This window comes from Eriocheir sinensis, chromosome 41 (assembly GCF_024679095.1).
Source record: "Eriocheir sinensis breed Jianghai 21 chromosome 41, ASM2467909v1, whole genome shotgun sequence".
Classification (NCBI taxonomy): domain Eukaryota; kingdom Metazoa; phylum Arthropoda; class Malacostraca; order Decapoda; family Varunidae; genus Eriocheir; species Eriocheir sinensis.
Window position 1 is genome coordinate 6,935,275 of NC_066549.1, and position 20,140 is coordinate 6,955,414.

The 20,140-nt window shown below is 44.3% G+C and overlaps 2 protein-coding genes and 1 long non-coding RNA gene across 3 annotated transcripts; 1 reads left to right on the top strand and 2 right to left on the bottom strand.

Annotated features, from left to right (window-relative positions):
* Window positions 1–55: 55 nt before the first annotated feature.
* Window positions 56–8,642, top strand: LOC127009581 (pancreatic triacylglycerol lipase-like). Its single transcript, XM_050882787.1, has 9 exons — window positions 56–221; window positions 1,637–1,763; window positions 3,262–3,416; window positions 3,917–4,014; window positions 4,615–4,768; window positions 5,423–5,535; window positions 5,830–5,947; window positions 7,410–7,581; window positions 8,484–8,642. Exons 1-9 carry the CDS (start codon window positions 185–187, stop codon window positions 8,548–8,550), a joined length of 1,041 nt encoding a protein of 346 aa, XP_050738744.1. The 5' UTR covers window positions 56–184; the 3' UTR covers window positions 8,551–8,642.
* A 131-nt stretch (window positions 8,643–8,773) lies between these two features.
* On the bottom strand, window positions 8,774–13,592 carry LOC127009593 (uncharacterized). Its single transcript, XR_007762091.1, has 3 exons — window positions 12,051–13,592; window positions 9,972–10,085; window positions 8,774–9,625 (listed from the first exon to the last, which is right to left on the bottom strand). It is a non-coding gene; the product is annotated as an uncharacterized LOC127009593 (long non-coding RNA).
* Window positions 13,593–14,619: 1,027 nt separating this feature from the next.
* On the bottom strand, window positions 14,620–18,238 carry LOC127009590 (DNA-directed RNA polymerase II subunit RPB11-like). Its single transcript, XM_050882797.1, has 3 exons — window positions 18,022–18,238; window positions 15,773–15,922; window positions 14,620–15,446 (listed from the first exon to the last, which is right to left on the bottom strand). Exons 1-3 carry the CDS (start codon window positions 18,097–18,099, stop codon window positions 15,318–15,320), a joined length of 357 nt encoding a protein of 118 aa, XP_050738754.1. The 5' UTR covers window positions 18,100–18,238; the 3' UTR covers window positions 14,620–15,317.
* Between the last annotated feature and the right edge of the window lie 1,902 nt (window positions 18,239–20,140).

The following is a 20,140-nucleotide window of genomic DNA, read 5'->3' on the forward strand; positions in this document are numbered from 1 at the left end:
GTTCAAGGCACGTAAGAAACATGCACCTCGGAGGAATAGCACGGCCCTCCGCCCTGAGCCGCGGGAGATAGCGGGCGGAGCGGCAGAGGGAGGGTGGCCGAGGGTTGCGCTTAATGGGATTCGTCTCGCTGCCAATTATTACGCAGTTCAGTCCCCGCCAAGCCGTTGTGTGGTGGTGCTCGTCATGGCGCGCCAGGCTCTCCTCTGCTCCCTCTTTATCGGTGGGTTTGTTTGGCATTTTGGGCTGCGTTATTGTCGGTACCTCGTCCCTTATCAGCCACTAAGGGGTGCCATTCTCTTTTTATTTTTGGGGGGGATGTATAAGTGTGTATTGATATGTATCTCTCTCTCTCTCTCTCTCTCTCTCTCTCTCTCTCTCTCTCTCTCTCTCTCTCTCTCTCTCTCTCTCTCTCTCTCTCTCTCTCTCTCTCTCTCTCTCTCTCTCTCTCTCTCTCTCTCTCTCTCTCTCTCTCTCTCTCTCTCTCTCTCTCTCTCTCTCTCACACAGAGAGAGAGAGAGAGAGAGAGAGAGAGCAGCAGCAGTCTAAATCATTGCACTGTAGGATATTCGTCTCCCAATCATTTCCATTCGTTTATGTTATGTCAGAACTAATAAGTAAATTCTGGGACATAGGGTAAGCTGCGCGTTGCTTCGGTGCTCATCTCCGTTGCATTAGCCCTTGAGCCTGTGGCGGGTTGAAGTTCAATGACCCGAGATGCAGGGCAAGTGTTCTGTTATTTTTTTTTATCTCCATCGCACTATCTGGTGAACGCCCTTCCCTTGTGTTTCATGGTAATTATTTCCCAGAATGTCTCTTTTTGTTCGCCTGTTGTTCTCTCTTACATGTGTCTCGCTAACATTGCTATTTCGTGATGTTAAGGGTCGTATCATAAGACATTCCGTCGCCCAAGAACACATATTTGACAAGGCTTTCATAGGAGTTGTATGTATTTCCAGGAGTAGTTTTATGACCCTGGTGGTAGTTTGACCCTTCTTCTGTACCGTGAAACTAAAGAAACGCTCATTAGAACCCGACTGACCCCTTCTTTGACCTTTAGAAATAGTTGATGTGAGAAGCGATGGTGTCTTATAATACCAATCTTAGTAAATGTCCATAATGTGTCGCCTACCCTTGTCTTCTTTCATCCATTCGCAGTGTTCTTTTCCAGTGTAGTGATTCCTTACATAAAACTCTCCATCCCTCTTTAGACGCTTTTCAGTTTCCTCTCCAGAGACGTGATCGGTGTAATGGCCCTGACCAGTTATCATTTCATTCCTTCATTCTGTTTTTATCCTTCCACGTGACCAGTTATCATTTCATTCCTTCATTCTGTTTTTATCCTTCCACGTGACCCGTAATCACATCATTCCTTCATTCTGTTTTTATCCTTCCACGTGACCAGTTATCATTTCATTCCTTCATTCTGTTTTTATCCTTCCACGTGACCCGTAATCACTTCATTCCTTCATTCTGTTTTTATCCTTCCACGTGACCCGTAATCACTTCATTCCTTCATTCTGTTTTTATCCTTCCACGTGACCCGTAATCACTTCATTCCTTCATTCTGTTTTTATCCTTCCACGTGACCCGTAATCACTTCATTCCTTCATTCTGTTTTTATCCTTCCCGTGGCAGTGGTGGCGGCAGCATCGTCGTGGCCAGACCTCCGTGACCCCTACAATGACCGCAGCAACCACCTCCACACCTTCCCAGAGCCTCTCCTCGGCAACCTGAGTGACATCCGCTTCCTCCTCTGGACCAGGTGAGGGTGAGGGTGTCAGCGGCAAAGAGGCCAACTCATGAAGAAAATAGTTACTCAGTCAGGCAATCAGTCAGTCAGTCAGTCAGTGTGTCAGCTAATAGGTGAATAAACAAGTTAGTAAGTCCGTCAATCAGTCAGTCAGCATGTTTGTAAATAAGCAGTTCAGTTAGTCATTCAGTTACTCAGATATTTATTCAGTCAAAAAGTTATTAAGCCAGCGTCCAGCTCACCTCGGTGGGGCTGACTGAGTGAGGGTGGGAGGCGGTTTGGGAGGCGCTGCAGCTGACGGTCTTGCCTCGGCTAATATTCTTAAACCTTTTGGGGCAGCCGGGCATATACACTTTTACATTTGATAAGGCTTTTGTAGAGGTTGCGGGGTATTTCCATGGGTAGCTTTATGAACCTAGTGATAATTTGATGAGGCTTATGTGCCATGAATGCGAAAGACACTTATAAGAACCCGGCCAGTATCCTTTGTGGCCTGTGGGAATGTTTGTTGTGGGAGCCGAAAGATTCGAGAATACGGTCATGGTCTGTTCAGGCGTTCAAGTCTCGGTCGGAAAGATATTGTAAGCACGGCGGGTTTAGCTGCATTACAAGCGATATGTACTACTGTTTTGGTCCACTTTATAATAGCCCAAGATTCGGATATAGACAACAAAAATCCTTAAGCCGTGGAGTACCCTTTGGCTAGACGCTACACTCACCTATAGTGAAACCAAATTGTCGAGTCCGTTTTGGCGTTGGCTCCCGCGGGTCTGTTTCTTCCCTCTGCTCTGCCACACAGTCCCAACACCTATTTTTTTCCTCTCATATGTTAGCTATAGTTTACATATGAGAGGAAGAAGCAGAGGGGAGGAAAGGACCCGCGGGAGCCAACGCCAGACCGGCCTCGACATATTTGGAAGACTATAGAGTGTCCGCCTCGCGTCACAAAGGTCCGGCTTTGATTCCCTGGCCGACTGTTGGGAAAAGATTCAACTTCCCTAATAAGTCAAATTCTCATGTGATTCAAGAAGTGGATATACCCCCATGACACCTGTAGAGGCTTCCAAATAGTTATGATAAAAAATCTTATTCATGTTTGCAATCTTTGTAAATATAGGTTGGGTATTTATTATGGGGCCCAAAACTCTAGTCTAGAACCGGCAGTGATTGAATGCAGCTCTCTGTTGTTGCCTCGCTTTTCCTAGTTCACCTTTACCTGATGAACACTGTGACAGCCGTTGAAAATATTCGTGGAGTGCTATGTAGAAATGCGTATAGAAATCAGCGGATGCGTCGTCTCCTTGATGAGAGACAGCAAGGCAGCGTTTTGGCGCGTCTGTGACTTACAGATCTAAGGATGGACAGCCTTAGCTTGGACCACTTTCGAGGCAGCATTGTATTTCACTATAACTTGTTTGTAATGTGAATTTGTCATTTTCTTTTATAATTGTTACATCAATGTGTCATTACATGAAATTACATAATTGTAGTTTTCTGTAATTCTTGACAGGTCTAACCCGGGCGACGATGACCACTACCGCCTGCTGCCCGGCGACGCGGCCAACCTGGACCAGTCCCCGCTGGACCCCGCGCTGCCCACCTACGTCATGTACCACGGCTTCAGCGACTTCGGCCTCTGCGGGTGGATCTTACAAGCAAAGACAGGTACGTCTAGTCAAATACTTTTCTTGGAGTCTACAAGCAAATGAATAGACAGGCGCAGTGTTCTACAAACTGTTCTCATTGTGACTCAGTCTTGTTTTTACCATTACCTTCATGGCCCATTTGCAAACCTCATAACAGCATTTCGAGCTGTGTGTCTCCCACCTTTTGGTCTTTAGGTGTCAATCAGGGAAGAAATGGCGGCCCAAGGTCAGTTCGTGCTGTGAAGAACCCTGAACTAGATAACGAGTAAATTCTGAAAACGTTCATGCCGGCCACAATCTAAATTACATGCTCTCATCTACGTCCCCGGCAGTAGATTCTTCCCTGGCTCACTGTACAAATCACCGTGATAAGGATTATACGATAACACCCAATAACTGACTTACCTGATTTAGATCCCAATACCTAAGAAAATTCATCTTTTCCTCACCGTTGCATAATTTCATACCCCCTCCTCACCCTGCCTGTGCCTGCGTCTAACCTCTGGCGCGTCTCCGCAGAGCTCCTGAGCCTGTACGAGTGTAACGTGCTCTCCGTGGACTGGCAGACGCTGGTGCTCTCCCCGTGGTACGACCAGGGGGTGAAGAACGCCTACAGGGTCAGTACACACACACACACACACACACACACACACACACACACAGAGAGAGAGAGAGAGAGAGAGAGAGAGAGAGAGAGAGAGAGAGAGAGAGAATATACGTGTGCTCTACACTGACTCTAGTTTAACTCTAATCTGGGTATGTTTTATGAACGTCTCAAAGTGTCGTCATGGTTCCTTGGAGAGACCTTGGCACAAACAGTTCTCCCGTCGGGTGTGTCCCCAAGAAGAAAACAGCAAACTACAATTTCAGTTTCGGAGACTATATAGTGTTCACCATCACCAGCGCACCATCTACATAAAGTTGAGCTTTCTTGATCATGATCGATAAAGCTTTTGTTAAGAATGAGACAAGCAGTCCGGTGGCCATGTGGACGGATATATGAAGAACCAAGATATGCTTTGTGCTTAGTCATGGGAGTGAGTGGATAGGTTTGTTAAGGAAATAAGCAGATGAGGAAAGATAGGTGTTGCACATCACACTTAAGACACTTTGAGCTCCGTATAGGGATGCAGAGTAATAAGAATTCGGAAAAGCGCAAGGCACGCGAAAGTTCTCTTCCCTTGGAAATTTGCTTCTCTCATCTCCCCGTCCACCAGACGGCCAACTATACCGCATCCATGCTGGATTGGCTGGCGGCCGAGGTGGGGCTGCTGCCGGCACAGCTGCACATCACGGGCCATTCGCTGGGCGCCCACACCGCCGGCCTCACCGCAAAGTACGTCACTGCGGGCACCGTCGCCAGAGTCACGGGTGTGTATTTACCTAACATTGTACAGGCTTGGAACCAAGGCTGTGGTGTCCCTCCTTCACGTCTTCTTCTGTCCACGTGGATATTGCCCTTGATGGCCCTTCATCACCCTTCAGTCACCATCCCTACTGCTGTGACTTCCTCATGTGACCTCCCTCAAGAGAGGGCACCTGCATGAGGGTCATAACCTTAACACACACACACACACACACTCTCTCTCTCTCTCTCTCTCTCTCTCTCTCTCTCTCTCTCTCTCTCTCTCTCTCTCTCTCTCTCTCTCTCTCTCTCTCTCTCTCTCTCTCAAGAAGAAAATGGCACTCTTATATAGGCACCGAATGTGAGAGAGGTGTTAGTCAGTCAATGTTCATGTGAAGCTTCTGAAAGAGATTGGTAATTGCAGCTGAATATATAAGTAATACAATTGTTAGTTTTTATGTTTGGTCAGCAGGGCAGAGACGTTCAGAATGGCTGTCTAGAATAGTTTTGGGAGAGAGTAAAGGTTTCACTTTAACAAGTTCTACATAGGAATCATAAGAATTGATGTAACTAACTACCAGAGTGCCCTGAACATTGTACACTATATATTGAGTAATCATTGCTGGACGCGTTCTTAAGTGAAAATATTGATGACTTTATTTCCATGTATACGCACGCAGGCCTGGACCCTGCCGGGCCTGCGTTCTACACTCAGCCGCCTGAGCGTCGCATTGACAAGACTGACGCCGACTTCGTGGACATCCTGCACACCAACTCTGGCTCGCTCCCGGAGGTGGGTCGCGTGTGGTGGGCGGGGCTTGCTTCGCATCTCTGGACTCTGAGCTATCTGTAACAAGGAACTATTGACTTTCCACATAAGGATTTATTGGCAGTGGCTTGCATCATTCCTTAACCTTTCTGACGGCGTGCCACATAAGTTTTCATTACGGGGATCGGAGCGGAGACAACACTGGCTGCTAGGACACGCCCTCACCTCTCCCCAAAAACAGTACCTCTGCGATCACTCACCGTCTGTTCCAGGAGCCAGAGAGCACCATAAAATTAATTGTTACTGTTTTTTTGCCAGGGTTGTATCGCGCTCTTCAAGCCAGTGGGTCACGTGGACTTCTATCCTAATGGAGGGAGGCACCAGCCAGGCTGCGTCGTCATCCCTGGCAACGAGGACAACATATTAGACCTCTTGGGTGAGTCGTTATCGTATGGTCTACTAAACGGGTCCATCTCTTTCGGCCACCTCTTTTGATTCTTTTGTAGGAACACCGAGTAGCGGGCTTTTTTTATTATTGTTTCCTTTTTTGTGCCCTTGAGCTGTCTCTGTTGTAAAAAAAAAAAAAAAAAAAAAAAAAAGAGGAATGCCTGTTCCCTCGTGTGGCTCTCCGGCATGTCTACTCATCCTTACCTATTGTATCTATAACGTTATAGCTATTTAATGCCTTTAGTATTTCATTCATTGGTCTATTTCACTATTATAGACTCAGACCTGTAATTCTGGCAGATTTTTTAAGGGGCTAGAGGACACCATAGATTCATGAGTTGGAGGGGAGGGTGGCGAGCGAAGCGAGGATGTGCGGGTGAGGAATTATTTCTATAGAAATAAACACTTTTAGGGGCATTTTTTCTCCGATATAGAAACCATTGGGGAGGCTGTAGCCCCCCCAGACCCCCACAGAAATTACGGCCCTGAGACTTGATTAATAACTTGTAGTTTTCTTGGGCTTTAGCAGTTTTCTTTCTTTCTTCAAAATGACAACTAGCAGTGGTCTTGGTGGACGACCAATCATATTGTTTTCTGGAGCCAGGAGAGTGAGAATGTGATCAGCTCAGTTAGTCGTATTCAGCTCCTTTTAGCCCCCCGCACTGCTGTTTCAAAAAGGCTGTTGTAGTAGGCTACTCAAGGCCTGTGTCTTGCGAACATCTTGGATTTGTAAGCCACATGAGACCTTCAAACGTTGCTTTGCATAAGAGTTATAGTATTAAAGAAAATGTAGAACAAGCGGAGCATCATCCAGCAGAACCATCATTTCGTGTGCGTGCGAATTTGTGAGACCGTACGTGTGGGCGTGCACACGAAATGATGGAACTGATTTATCCTTAATTGTGGCTTTTACGACCCAGGAAAACATGTAAATTGATAGTTTGTGAGTGGCGCGTGCGTGCCCACGTATTTCTTCTTAACTAAAAGACTCGGACGACCCTGCAAAGCCCGTTATTCAAAACCTCTTCAGCCTTGCGTAAAGTAGTTCGTGCCCGAAAAAAATAATGATAGAATTGCGGAGCGCACACACACACACACACACACACACACACACACACACACACACACTATATATATATATATATATATATATATATATATATATATATATATATATATATATATATATATATATATATATATATATATACTTCCAACTCGCCTCTCTTCCTTGAGTAACCAAGCTTCACTCCTTTGCCTGCTGGCAGTGTCTGGTGTGGGGTCCAGTTGCAACACTCAGGGCCGGCAGTTGAGTAGCCCTGTGATACACTGTATTGATTTTTATATGAGTTTTAAGGCATGTTGTTTTCCCTCCTTTCTAAGTAAGTAGTTTAATTAATATGAGCTTTCTCTGACAAGTACTTAAAATGTGTGTTTTCCTCTCCTAACAGGGGGATGCAGCCATGCCCGGGTCACGGAGATATGGGTGGAGAGCATTGTGGCCCTGCCCCCAGCGGAGGCCTTCACCTCCTGGCCCTGCACTGACTGGGACACCTTCTTTGCCGGGAACTGTTCCAGCTGCGGACAAGGTTGCTTGGATATGGGCTTCCACGTCCAAAGAGAGTAAGTAACCACCTAAATGTGTGTGTGTGTGTGTGTGTGTGTGTGTGTGTGTGTGTGTGTGTGTGTGAATGGTTCACAGACAAACATCCCTAGCAAGATTGTGAAGGTAGCTTTGTGTTAAGCAAACAGAAAGCTCATTATATTTTCTCATTGCAAAATTTTCGTTGAATTTTATGTGAGCTGTCCTAAGAAAAGCAGCTCCAGGTAAGAGTTAGGAGGCTCAAAGGTTGCGTTCCCCCAAGACAACATCTTCGTCCACAACAACATTTAGGTTGTAAGCGAGCCTGACTGGCAGTTGGTAAACTTGATCCACTTGCTGCACCGCCTTGACAACTCTGAGCTGCCAGTTTAAGTCCACCACAGTCACGTGCTCACGCCCATACTTATCATTCGCTTAGTGAGGTTATGAGGAATGTAAGGAGACACGCTGACATTGTCTTCAGTGATTCGAGATGCAGTACACGCAGGTCACCTACAATAGTTTTGCCTTGGTTATATTACTGAATTTATTTATCCAGAAATTTACAATAGATATACATTTAAGTTTCATAAAACACTTGGCATGATACCCGTTCCCAAGAAGCTGTTACATCAATCTTTGCCCTTCCAGCCTGGAAGGGGGGGGGGGGGGTGCTTTGTGGTGCAGTGGTTAGCACACTCGGCTCACATCCAAGAGAGCCCGGGTTCGATTCCCGGGCGGAGTGGAAAAATTTGGGCGGCTTTTCCGATACCCTACGCCCCTGTCCACCCAGCAGTGAATGGGCACCAGGTATTAATCGGGGGTTGTGTCCCGTCTCCTGGGATCCGTTCCCTTCTCCTTTAATTCCTTCCCCCTCTTGTCTCTCTCCGGCATATGACCACAGATGTTGCGCCGACTAAACGAAACTTTCCAACTTTTCCAGCCTGGAGGGAACCTATTTCTTGCGCACCAACCCCTACTCGCCCTTCGCTCTCGGGGACACCCAGTGACAGGCCCGCCGCCCAGGACCAGAGACTCCCCGAGCGACAGCCATACGCCGTTATGTTAGGACTTGTTCACTGTTTAAACACTTCTCTAGAGATGTCTGACCCTTTATTCTGAAGCCATCCTATGTCTTAGTTTAACTTATTTTCTTCCAGGTGTTGAGAGAGAGAGAGAGAGAGAGAGAGAGAGAGAGAGAGAGAGAGAGAGAGAGAGAGAGATTCTTGTGCAGGACCAGGGCTTAGTGGGCATATTTTTTACATTTTTTTGCTCTCGAGTTGCTCCCTTGACTGCAATATACACCGAACACCGCCACAGTAAGTAGATCCTATGTTTTAAACCATCGCGACTCCTCAACCCTTCCAAGGTATTTTGAAGCCAGCGCATACTCGTGTACTTAAGTGCAAATTTTAATCTGAAGGATTTATTTTAGTAGGTTACCGTTAATAATACTGTTGGGTGAATCGGAATCTCTGAACCAAGGAATCGAGACAGTTCATGATTCGAACCCGCTTCACGGTGTGCGCCGCGAGACAGTGTGCCGAGGCTGCTGCTGAGGGATGCATGACGCTGCTGTGCCGCCTTCCGCTCTCCTCCGCCTCGTCCTCCCACATCCCCGACGGTGATTGTCGCAAGTACTAAAGGCTGATAGCTTTTTGATGGTGGACTGTTAACTATTATGACCTTTGCTGTTTTATACACTCCTTCTGAAGCCTCCCCCTTATCAGCTATCATATCTGCCAATAGTTATGATAACTAAATGTTGTGGAAACCAAACACCAGCTTGTGAGGGTAGAGAAAAACATAAATTGCCAGAGAGAGAGAGAGAGAGAGAGAGAGAGAGGACTGGGTTGTGCAACGAACGTCTTTGGGGGGCTTGTCCATGACTCTTGAGGAAATTAATACATTTACGACTCTGGAGGCGAAGCGTCCATTTAAAAAATTTAGACGGACATCATATTTATTACCCAGCAAGAAATTATTAGTAGCTTTTCTTCAAACTCGTATGTCGACCGTTGGCCCGGTGTTCTCGAGAAGTTAACTGCCAGTTTCCTCTACTGCAGGTCCATGCGGCACACGAATCTGAAACAGTCATCACTAACTTCATCAACCTGCTTGTTATACCACATAACTAAGAGATGATGTTTTAGCACAGCTATGCATACCCCGTTCCCATGGCGTGTTGGTGAAAAACGCCAAACTCTCCTCATCATTTGGTTAGTGTGCAGCAATGAGTGAGACGAATGAAACTCGACAGTTTGAAACCAAGCTGAGGATTTTGTTATCACGGAACTGTCTAGCCGGTAACTGAATAAGAGGGAATGAAACTTAAGCTCTTTTGATATGCAGCACCACGCATGTTATTTTTTTTATCCTTCAGACAGTGTTGTTGTTGTTCTTGGGGATAAAATGATAGGTCGACACTTACGCCCGGTGGTCGAAGCAGTACTCGGAGCTCCACTGGTAGTTCATGGCGCTAGTCATTGCCACACAGTTCTCCTCGGCGTGTGCCCCGGTGACGGCCGGCTCCCCCGCGTGGAAACTGGGTTCAGACAGACAAACACTGTGTTATCCTCTCCAAAGTGACAAACTAAGTGCATGGTAAGTAGAACTGGTGTTGTATGTTGTGGTGTGACACAATGGAGTGGACACACACACACACACACACACACACACACACACACAGTTCTCGGCTATTTCCAAAGTTACGTAAGAACATAAGAACATAAGAACGTAAGGAGTCTGCAAGAGGCCGGTTGGCCTATACAAGGCAGCTCCTGTACACTCAACCCCACCTTACCTCACCATCCATGGCTTTATCTAACCTCTTCTTGAATGTATCTATGGTATTGGCACCCACAACATGGCTCCCAAGCCTGTTCCATTCGCCCACCACTCTATTAGTGAACCAATTCTTGCCTATGTCTTTGTTGAATCTGAATTTGTCTAACTTAAAACCATTGCCACGCGTCCTACCTGGCTCTTTCACTCTCAAAATTTTATTGACATCCCCTTTATTAAATCCCTTCATCCATTTATAAACTTCGATCAAGTCTCCTCGCACCCTTCGCCTTTCTAGAGAGTGTAGATTTAACTGCTTTAGCCTGTCTTCATAAGGCAAGTTCCTCACTCCCTGAATCATCTTCGTCATCCTCCTCTGTACAGATTCTAACATCTTGATATCCATTCTATAATAGGGGGACCAGAACTGAACTGCATAATCGAGATGAGGTCGAACTAGTGCTAAGTAAAGTTTGAGGATGACTTCAGCGCTCCTATTGCTCACGCTCCTTGAGATGAAACCTAGTACTCTGTTTGCCCGATTTTTAGCCTGAATGCATTGAGCCCTAGGACGGAGGTCAGCGCTCACTAGGACTCCTAAGTCTCTCTCCCGCCCAGACCTGCTTAGAGGAGTGTCATTTAAGGAGTAATTGTGTAAGGGGTTATTCCTACCTACACTCAAAATGCTACACTTCCCGACATTGAATTCCATCTGCCACTTCCTCGCCCAATCATATAGTCTGTCAAGCTCATCCTGGAGAACGGTAGCGTCGCTGTCTGATTGGATTACTCTACCGATCTTGGTATCATCTGCGAACTTACTGACATCGCTACTGATTCCTGTGTCCAAGTCATTGATGTAAATAATTAAAAGCAGAGGACCCAGCACCGACCCCTGTGGGACTCCACTCGTAACACTGCCCCATTCAGATTTCCTACCATTGATTTGCACTCTCTGCTTCCTACCACTAAGCCACGCCCTGATCCAGCTCAAAACTTTCCCATCTACGCCGTGAGCCTGTAATTTTAGTAATAGCCGGTGATGAGGGACTTTGTCGAACGCTTTACTGAAATCTAGATATAATATGTCATAGTTTTCATCTCTGTCAACCGCCTCGATTACTTTAGTGTAGAAGGACAACAGGTTAGTAAGGCAAGACCTACCCTTTGTGAACCCATGTTGTGAGTCATGAATTAAATTATGCTTTTCTAGATGGTCCCGAATGCTCCTGGCTATAATCGACTCTAACATCTTTCCCACAACTGATGTTAAGCTAATTGGGCGATAGTTTGAGGTGGCTGACTTGTCTCCCTTTTTGAAAATCGGCGTCACATTAGCTACTTTCCATTGATTGGGCACATACCCAGAATTTACCGACATTTTAAAGATATCGGCAAGAGGGCCACTAAGGACTTCCTTGCACTCTTTCAGAACCCTTGGGAATACTTCGTCTGGGCCCGGCGATTTGTTTTTCTTCAACCTACCAATCTCATCCTGGACTACTTGCCTAGTGATGATCACATCCCTCAACTTGTCGTTCTCGTCACCCTCATATATCTGAACTCTCTCCGGAATGGTTGTTAGATTTTCCTGCGTATATTGTCATGAGACTACGGTGGCCTAGAGATGCCCGAGATATGAAAAGAATATGAAAACAAAAATATTGTCCACTATAACTTGTCAGAAGCGTACGTGTAAGCCTTGTGGAGTATAAGCGAGCCTTACTTGGAGTACGTGAATGGCTTGTTGTCGACCCACACGAAAAACTTAGCAATATCCAGGTCGTTGAGGCCTATCCACACCGACTTCTTCCGCTTCACAGACAGAGCACCTGCCAATCATGGAGCCCTTTGTCTTAAAATATCGGTCACGTAAGTGTGGCATTTTGTCCTATTAAGTTCAAGCTTCATTTCGACTCTTAACTGCACCTGCCAGCAGGCAGTCTTCTTGGGCACTTTCTATGTAGGCGAGATGACTTCCTTTGTCCCTGCATTCTATATAGGCTTCCCGGTATGGTAATTCCTCGTCGCTGATCCACACACACACGTCACGGAGGAGTGTCCAGTCGGATGGGCAATTTGCGTTCTCACCGCTGACGAAAACCTGCAACAAGATTGCAATTCCTGTGCAGATGATGGATAACATTATTTTCATATCGATAAGTTGATGTTTGTTAAATGGTAATGATGTAGTAAATACAGGTTCTACTGTTATTGCACTTTGTTTAGAAAGATTTTAAGCATGGTGTAAGTTTTCTATAGGCTCATAGTTATACATAATCTCCTGAATGTACAAATGGTTAGTACTCCTGCATACCACTGGCCCGCCAGCAGGGCCAGCGCGATGCTACGGTCGTCGGCATGGCTCCGATGTTCACTCGTTCAGGGGGAGGTAGGCACAACAGCTAGGGGGTGCTGCTCAGTGCTTCTCCGTCCTGCTACAGATACAGCCTTCATGAAATGTGTGTGTGTGTGTGCACCAATCCAAGAGATGGCACACGTGAAGTGTTTGCGTTGTTTGTGTACTGAACATAAGATTATCACCATAATCTGATAACGCTACGATACTGATGATTGATAGTTATTAAGATAATCACATGCACAAAATTCCGCAATTGTTGATACGAACAAATTAATGGAGGTGGTGGTAACAAGTGCTAGACCGTTACAATAAAAAGCTGACAGTATAATATCTCGTCACTACCAATCGTATTCTTGACATGACGGCAAGGAACAGACAGAGCAAGTCTGTTCACGCGCAGGGGAGGCGTGGCAAAGAGGTGACGTCATGCTGCCTCTGTGGGTCCGAGGCATGGAGGTAGAATTGGTGGAGTCGACACGGTCCAACCCCGATTCATTGAGGTGAAGCCGCCGAACTGTCATTTTTAGAGCCGCAAGATGAGGGATATCTGGGTGAGAGCTCACGTCCACACCTTACTTGTTAACTCCAGACCCCGTCTCATTCGTTATGATGGTGGTGTTTTTTGAGTACTGTACATTTATTGTTGCGGCAGATCTATTACATAAATACCTGACCTGACAACACCTGGCAGCCTGGCCGAGCCCATTAAACCAAAAACCCATCAGTAAAACCAGTATTTTTTTGTGTATCTTTGTTAGTTTCATCAGGTATTAAGGTTTTAATTTTAATTGTTGTTCTGAGTCATCATAACAGCGCTCCTAACTCCGGGGAGCGCGATGCAGCGCCAGTATGCGGTGCAGGATATAGCCAGGAAAGCTACCCCACCCCACCCCACCCTCACTCTCTCTCTCTCTCTCTCTCTCTCTCTCTCTCTCTCTCTCTTACAACTGTTTTTGTAGCATGCAACTGGAAAATAAGAAGAGGTCTTTCATGTTTTACTACTCTTTAACATTGCAATTAAAAATCATGTTAGAGAAGCTGCATTTTGCCTCTTTTTACAGATTGTATGAAGATCAAATGAATATATTGCTAAATCCATCTCTAAATCTATATATAATTCCTTTTTAAACTCATGTATGTATATATGGATAGAATTACTGAATAAAAATACTGGAAAGCAAAAAAAACTGGTTTAAACCAAAAATAACATGGTTTAAACAAAAAAAATGGTTTAAAACCATTTTTTAACATTGGTTTTTGCCAACCCTGGCCTGCACCTTTCTTCTCCTCCTTCCTTTTGTTTAACATCCATACTCTCCCTTATGGGGTTGGACAGACTATGAGTCTCTCAATTCCTTGACAGTTGTATACTCACTCATCCCTGCTATTTATTCCTCTCATGTCCCCCTCTTCTTCAGTCTTCCAGCTGGTCTCCTCCTTTCTACCTCTACCTCTGCAACTCTTCTTAGGACATGACCCTCCTCCTTCCTCTTGACATGCCCATACCATCTCAACCTCTGCCTCCTTAGCACACTCAACACATCCTCGACACCACACATTCTCATCACCTCCTTGTTCAATACCCCATCTTCCCATCTCTCATGCCCCTTGTATCTCAACATTCTGCAGTCCCTACTCCTTATCATCTCCAACTCTTAATGTGTTGGCTGTCTCTATAGCATTACCAGTCTCGCACATGCACAGTAAATATTTACTCTGTTCCTTAAATTAATTGAATGTCATCTATTCATCCATAGCCTTTTTTCTATCATGTTCTATGTACAGGGCTGGTAGGCTCCCAAGGAAGCAGGGAAGAATTGCCTATTGCAAAAAAAACTATTTCCCTCCAGTAGAACATTCCTCTTTCTATTGGTCAATTGATATGTTAACCTCCAACATGTCACTGCTTTCCAAGGATATGACAAAAATGGAGTCTTTTGGTAATTTTGTTTACTTACATATCAAACTAGATTTCACATAATTAATAATGATAATGATAATGACTTTGAAAATGCTTATTGTAGAAACAATTGTGTGAAACTTAAAAATATTAATTTCTTTGTTGTTTGATCAACTAAGGCTTGGACAAGGAAACAATACAGCTTTTCACATGCAGACCAAATTCCATCCAAAAAATCATACTGTGAAAAATTAGCTTTTGAACACATCATTAAAATTACATCAACTTGAATTTACAACAAACAAATGCAGGATCCATTTTATCAAATATTTCAATCAAAAACTTTGCACAATGCAATATGTTTCATGTTTCATTCCCTGAGTGGAGAATAACTACCATACTTGTGAATCAATAACCACTGTCTAGTTTCAGATGCTTAAAAATTATTCCAAATTAATGTGCAGCACAAGGCCAATAAGGGATGATAATGTATAAGTGATGAAAGAGGTAGGGCTGTCAAATGGATTGGGAAATGTGTGTTGATTAGTCAAAATTTGTCAAATTATCATTAAATTCATTTATGTAATGGTAATGGAGACTAGGAGACTGATTAGGTCTAGTGAGATGATGAATATTACCTAGTCAGACCTCATCATAGTGAAAATTTGAGGACAAGGATGCCAGGATGAATGTGATAGTTAATGCCTTCCAGTGAAACTCTCCCCTGGTGCCTAGTCAAATCCTTCCTTCTTCTCCCGGATGGCCTCCCTGAAGCGTTCCTCCAGCAGGGACAGCTCTGAGATAAGGTCTGTGATGGCATTCATGAAGGCATCATGAGGGGTGTAGCTTGCATCCGATGTCTGACAAAGAAAAAGTTTGCTTAGTAGAGAAGCCTTTGGATGTTTCCCATTTTTTTCCCATTTATAGTATCAATAAATTAACAGAGGTATAAATTGATTAAAACACAAAGGATTAAAGTTCCCATTTTACTTATAACCTGTTCAAGGGAGAATTGACTCCACTAGCTAATGCTGTAGTAAAATAAATAAATACTTTTTATGACAATACAAATATTACTGCTGCCTAGCTTTAATATGAATGAACGCAAAAAAAATAATTACCATACCCACACAAATAACTTGAATAATAATCACCTCTAACAAGATTAAAACTCAGGATGACTTGCCTGTATTCTGAGAACAACCTTGTGTTCAAGAGGATGAGGGTTTTTGTATCCAGCAAACATCACATTTGGATCCTTCAGCAGCTGCAGGCGTATCATGTTACCCAACGTGTGGTCCTCTTTGTTGATGGTATAGATGGCAGCATTGGGCACCTGAAATAATAATGCAGCAGGATCAGTCACACACAGGGTTGGGATAAAAAAAAAAAAACTAAATAAATGTAGGTTTGCATCATATTGACACATGACATTTTACATACATGTACATTAAGATTTTAAAACCTATAATGATCTCCATAAAAAATAAATCATACACTGGTTTTCTTTTGTCTTGAGCAGATGCTCCTGATCTCGCATTGTGTTCTAGTTGCTGCTTTAATGTAAAGCACACTAAATATATTAATATGCCAATTTAAACAAAAAAATCTTGGATTTTTCAATATGTGTTCAATGTGTTTAACTTAACCCACCCTGCAAAAAAATTAGGGATGGTTCCAACCCTGGTCTAAGACAAACCAAACTGCCCCCTTCCCAAACCCATACACTTTCAAAACACGTAATATAACATGATTTTTGGTACTGTGTGGTTGTTAAGAATAGATAGACAAGAATAAATAATGAATCACAAAAGTCTGCCTCCTTGAGTAACACACACATACACATATACACACCAGGTCATATCCCACCACAACTTTGTTACGTCATTATTCACATCAAAATGGTCTGCCTTGTCACTGGGCTGCCGACCACCAGCAACAACAATGAACAGGGCAGCACGAAGCGTATCACATACTCATCAAAAATAATTCAAAATAACCAAATCTAACCTGACCTAACAATTAAATCTAACCTAACCATATCTGGCCTGTGCTCCATTGCCAATATACGACAAATGGAAATAAGTCTCTCAATATGTCCCCCAGACCTTATTTTGGTTTTACTCCAGCACGTCACCCGTCTCACACCAAAGAACACCTTGGTGCTATATGAAGTATTTTGTGTCCATAAAACACACTCTCGTAATGGTTTTCCATCACAAATAGAAGGGGGGTTGAGGGGGGTGAAGTCCCCCCTGTGAAGGGGTGGAGGGGAGCAAAGAGGGGGGCAAAAAAAAAACTGTAAAGTTGGGCAAAGCCCCCCCTCCCCCCCGTTCAGGGTACTGAGGGGTGCGAAGCCTCCCCATTAAGTAGGTTATGTTAAGAAAGGTTAAATTTATTCAGCAAGCAGTGTGGGGTGGCAGAAATCTGCAGCGCAGGATGGGACATGGCGGCGGCGGCCCACTACGCAGGCCAGTGTTGCGAGAAATACCTTCTCGCAAAAACAAGTCGCTCTGCTGTCCATCACGCATGTGCACTGGGGGAGAACACAGCAGGAAAACACTAATTTACCTGGTTTTGTTCTAGTTTGTCCACTTGTGATCTTTAAGAGCAGCGAGTGAAATATAGAAACAGTAAGCACATTAAACCCCTCTCTGCCGAATGTGCATGTTATGCACCTGCACATTGCCCTGCGCATTATTTATCAAGATCTGCGAACTATTTTAGAGCTGCGGCGGCAGGTGCACAACAGGCATTGAAAAGTCAATCACTATATTAGTGATTCAATGATTTTGCAACAGAAACAGTGGTAGGTCGTAAAGTTAGGTTGGAGTAGTTCAAATATGCTCCCCGACCCTAAACCCTCTGCAAGCTATTTTGCGGCTGCGGTGGCTGCAGCGTTGCCGCAGCCGCCGCCAGCGGAGGCGACGCGCTTTCATGAACATTATCCCCTATTTTCAAGAGTAAAAAAAGTCCTTGAATTGGATTTTGAAAGCGTTTCCATGACTGTTGAAGGTTTGTAGAAAAGATATATGAAGAGATAGAGATGTTTCATAAAGAAGATAATGAGATACTGGCACGGTACTAAAACAAATCTTTACCGAAACAGCAGATTATTTCATAACACCAAAAACTACAAGAAAAAATAGTTTCGTCCAACAGTGTCCCACGGGTAAAGTTCTGGAAATTTACTCATATTTCACGAACTCGGTATCATGAACGAGTGATTCTGCAACAGCCAAGTAATATGGAGCACGTGTCCTTGGCAGGGATGGGTGTAGTTCTGGAATTATACCGGAAGGTGCTGGTGCCAAGTGGTATTTATTTTAATATCTATAAATTCATTGATGCGTTTTTTTATCCAAGTAACACGTTTCCAGACAGACACAGCCCTACAGCCTAAGCTTGTGGGTATTATTCTATAGCGTCACTTACCTTGGTGTCGACTTCTTTGATGATCTTTTTCTCTCCGTCGAAGAGGAGGAATGATTCGAAGGTGGGCGGGGCGTTCATGGCGAGGTGTGGGGGCTGTCCCTTCGCTGCTGCTTGTGGAGTGTTTCAGGGGGCTGCGGGGGCTGGTGCTGAGCCTGTGTGAGGAGCCGCGGTGGTCAAGCTTCTTCTTCTTCTTCTTCTTCGTTGTGGAGGTGTTGTTTACATCAGCTTCGGCGCAGCGTTGCCAAATTGTCGTACTCAAAACATAGCGAATATCAGTTCCAGGCCCCGAAACTTTCCTACCCACACAGATAACGAAATTCCAGTTAAAGTTATCGTTAAAATCATTACTCATTGGTGTCTGTTTGCGAAAGCTGTACGTCAGAAACCGGAAAATACGATATGCTGAGTGGCTGAGTACGATAATTTGGTAACGCTGCTTCGGCGTTGCCAGATTCTCTTCTTCTTTTGACCTGTAACGCTTTGTATCGCTTCTTAGGTCCTCCTCCTCTCGTTCCTCCCTTCATCTTATATATACCCCCTCCTTTTCAGTGTTACGTAATTTTCTAAACTGAAATAGTCACTTATCTTCACTTATTCAGACATTTGTGCCCTTTTTTTTCACAGCACTGCGCGAGGAACACTTTTGCCAACTTTACCATTCTTCTCTTTGTCGTACTCACCACATTGCAATTATATCTTTCTAACCCAAAACTACCGCAGCCACACAAATGACGGCCTGTAGTCAAACTTACCTGGAAGCTGTTTCTCCTCGATTTTCGGAATAATGATCGTACTTTTATAAAAAAAAAAGATGGTCTTCTGGACAATAGACGGTCACTTTACGCATTAATACCAATAATTTCATCAATATTTTTATTCAACTTTTAAGCACACAGTACAGACATGAAATAGATTTAATTTTAGGTCCCTTTAAATTTTTGAGGAGGTAATTTTCCAGTTTTGAAAGGAGTTTGTCCACATCGTGCCATCACATCAGCAGAACCCCTTCGACACGTTACTTCGAGATGCATGCAGAAGTAAAAATCAGATGAGTTTATGAGATACCTCCAGCATCTCCGGACACTTTCTCCCGTCGCGCTCCATGAGTCGTCGCCTCGGCCCTGGCCCCTGGCCCGCCTCGGGGCAGCAGCGGTTATTGTTTGTCTCACTCAGCGGCGAGAGGAAAATTACCTTCTACCGGAAACTCAGACGGTCCTTAAACGAGTTACGAGTTTATCTTTGTCCAAACAGAAAAAAACGTACAAAATTTAATGAGATCGTAGAGATATTGATACAACCTGTAAATATAATTAATTACAAACCTTGAATTCTAAAGAATAAGTAATGGACGTGGGCAAGATTGATAACAGATAGACAAGAAAAGTAAAAACAAGTGGCATTTTAGAAATTGTGGAGGCCAGGACAGGCAAAGCATCAGGTGGAGCCATGAAATTAGAGTAGCATTTTGAGCAGAATGGAGTACACTTTCAAATATATCATCAGAGATGGAAACATTGAGGGTGTTCTACAGTGGATAAATAGCTAGTGGTTGATTATGATGATATTCCAAAACCTGCCAGACTGTTAGCACCCCTTGCTATGGAGCAGGTCTGGCAGCTGCCATGGTTAGTTCAATGAAGACTAAGGGAAACTGTATTCTTGGTCAGTTCCTTCATAGCTGCTAGGGGGTCCCATGATCTGCATAGAACCCCATATCTGCTTTTGAGGCTTCCTGTTTGTCACCTGAGGACACAGCAACCAATAGGATCCTGCCAGTGGGAAGATGGCCTCACACATGCCAGGAACCTTCAGCAGACCAGTATTTTAGATGTGGTCCACCTGACTTGGACCTGGGAACAACTAACATTGGTCACATTTAGGAATCTTCTGATAGCTTCCCCATCAGCCTTTGATGCTGCCCAAAGGTTTCAGCACAACCCTGGCAGGAGGTACACCTTGCCCAAAATCATACATTTACATTTGTATACAGACACATATATACACATGCAGTAGTTGCTTAATATGATCCTACTTATTTTTATATTTTTCTCTGAAAATTTCTTAAAGAGATGGAGGTGGCAGAGGTCTCCATTTGCCCTAAAGGATAGGCAGTTCAGTT

Bases quoted from the DNA above. Each gene is read 5' to 3' on its own strand.
- LOC127009590 (XM_050882797.1), bottom strand. From the start codon at position 18,099: ATGAACGCCCCGCCCACCTTCGAATCATTCCTCCTCTTCGACGGAGAG. The intron at 15,923-18,021 runs GTAAGTGACGCT...TTATTATTTCAG, and splicing joins TCAAAGAAGTCGACACCAAG to GTGCCCAATGCTGCCATCTA. The intron at 15,447-15,772 runs GCAAGTCATCCT...TTTCTTTGTCAG, and splicing joins AGGTTGTTCTCAGAATACAG to ACATCGGATGCAAGCTACAC.
- LOC127009581 (XM_050882787.1), top strand. From the start codon at position 185: ATGGCGCGCCAGGCTCTCCTCTGCTCCCTCTTTATCG. The intron at 3,417-3,916 runs GTACGTCTAGTC...GCGTCTCCGCAG, and splicing joins GATCTTACAAGCAAAGACAG to AGCTCCTGAGCCTGTACGAG. The intron at 7,582-8,483 runs GTAAGTAACCAC...CAACTTTTCCAG, and splicing joins GGCTTCCACGTCCAAAGAGA to CCTGGAGGGAACCTATTTCT.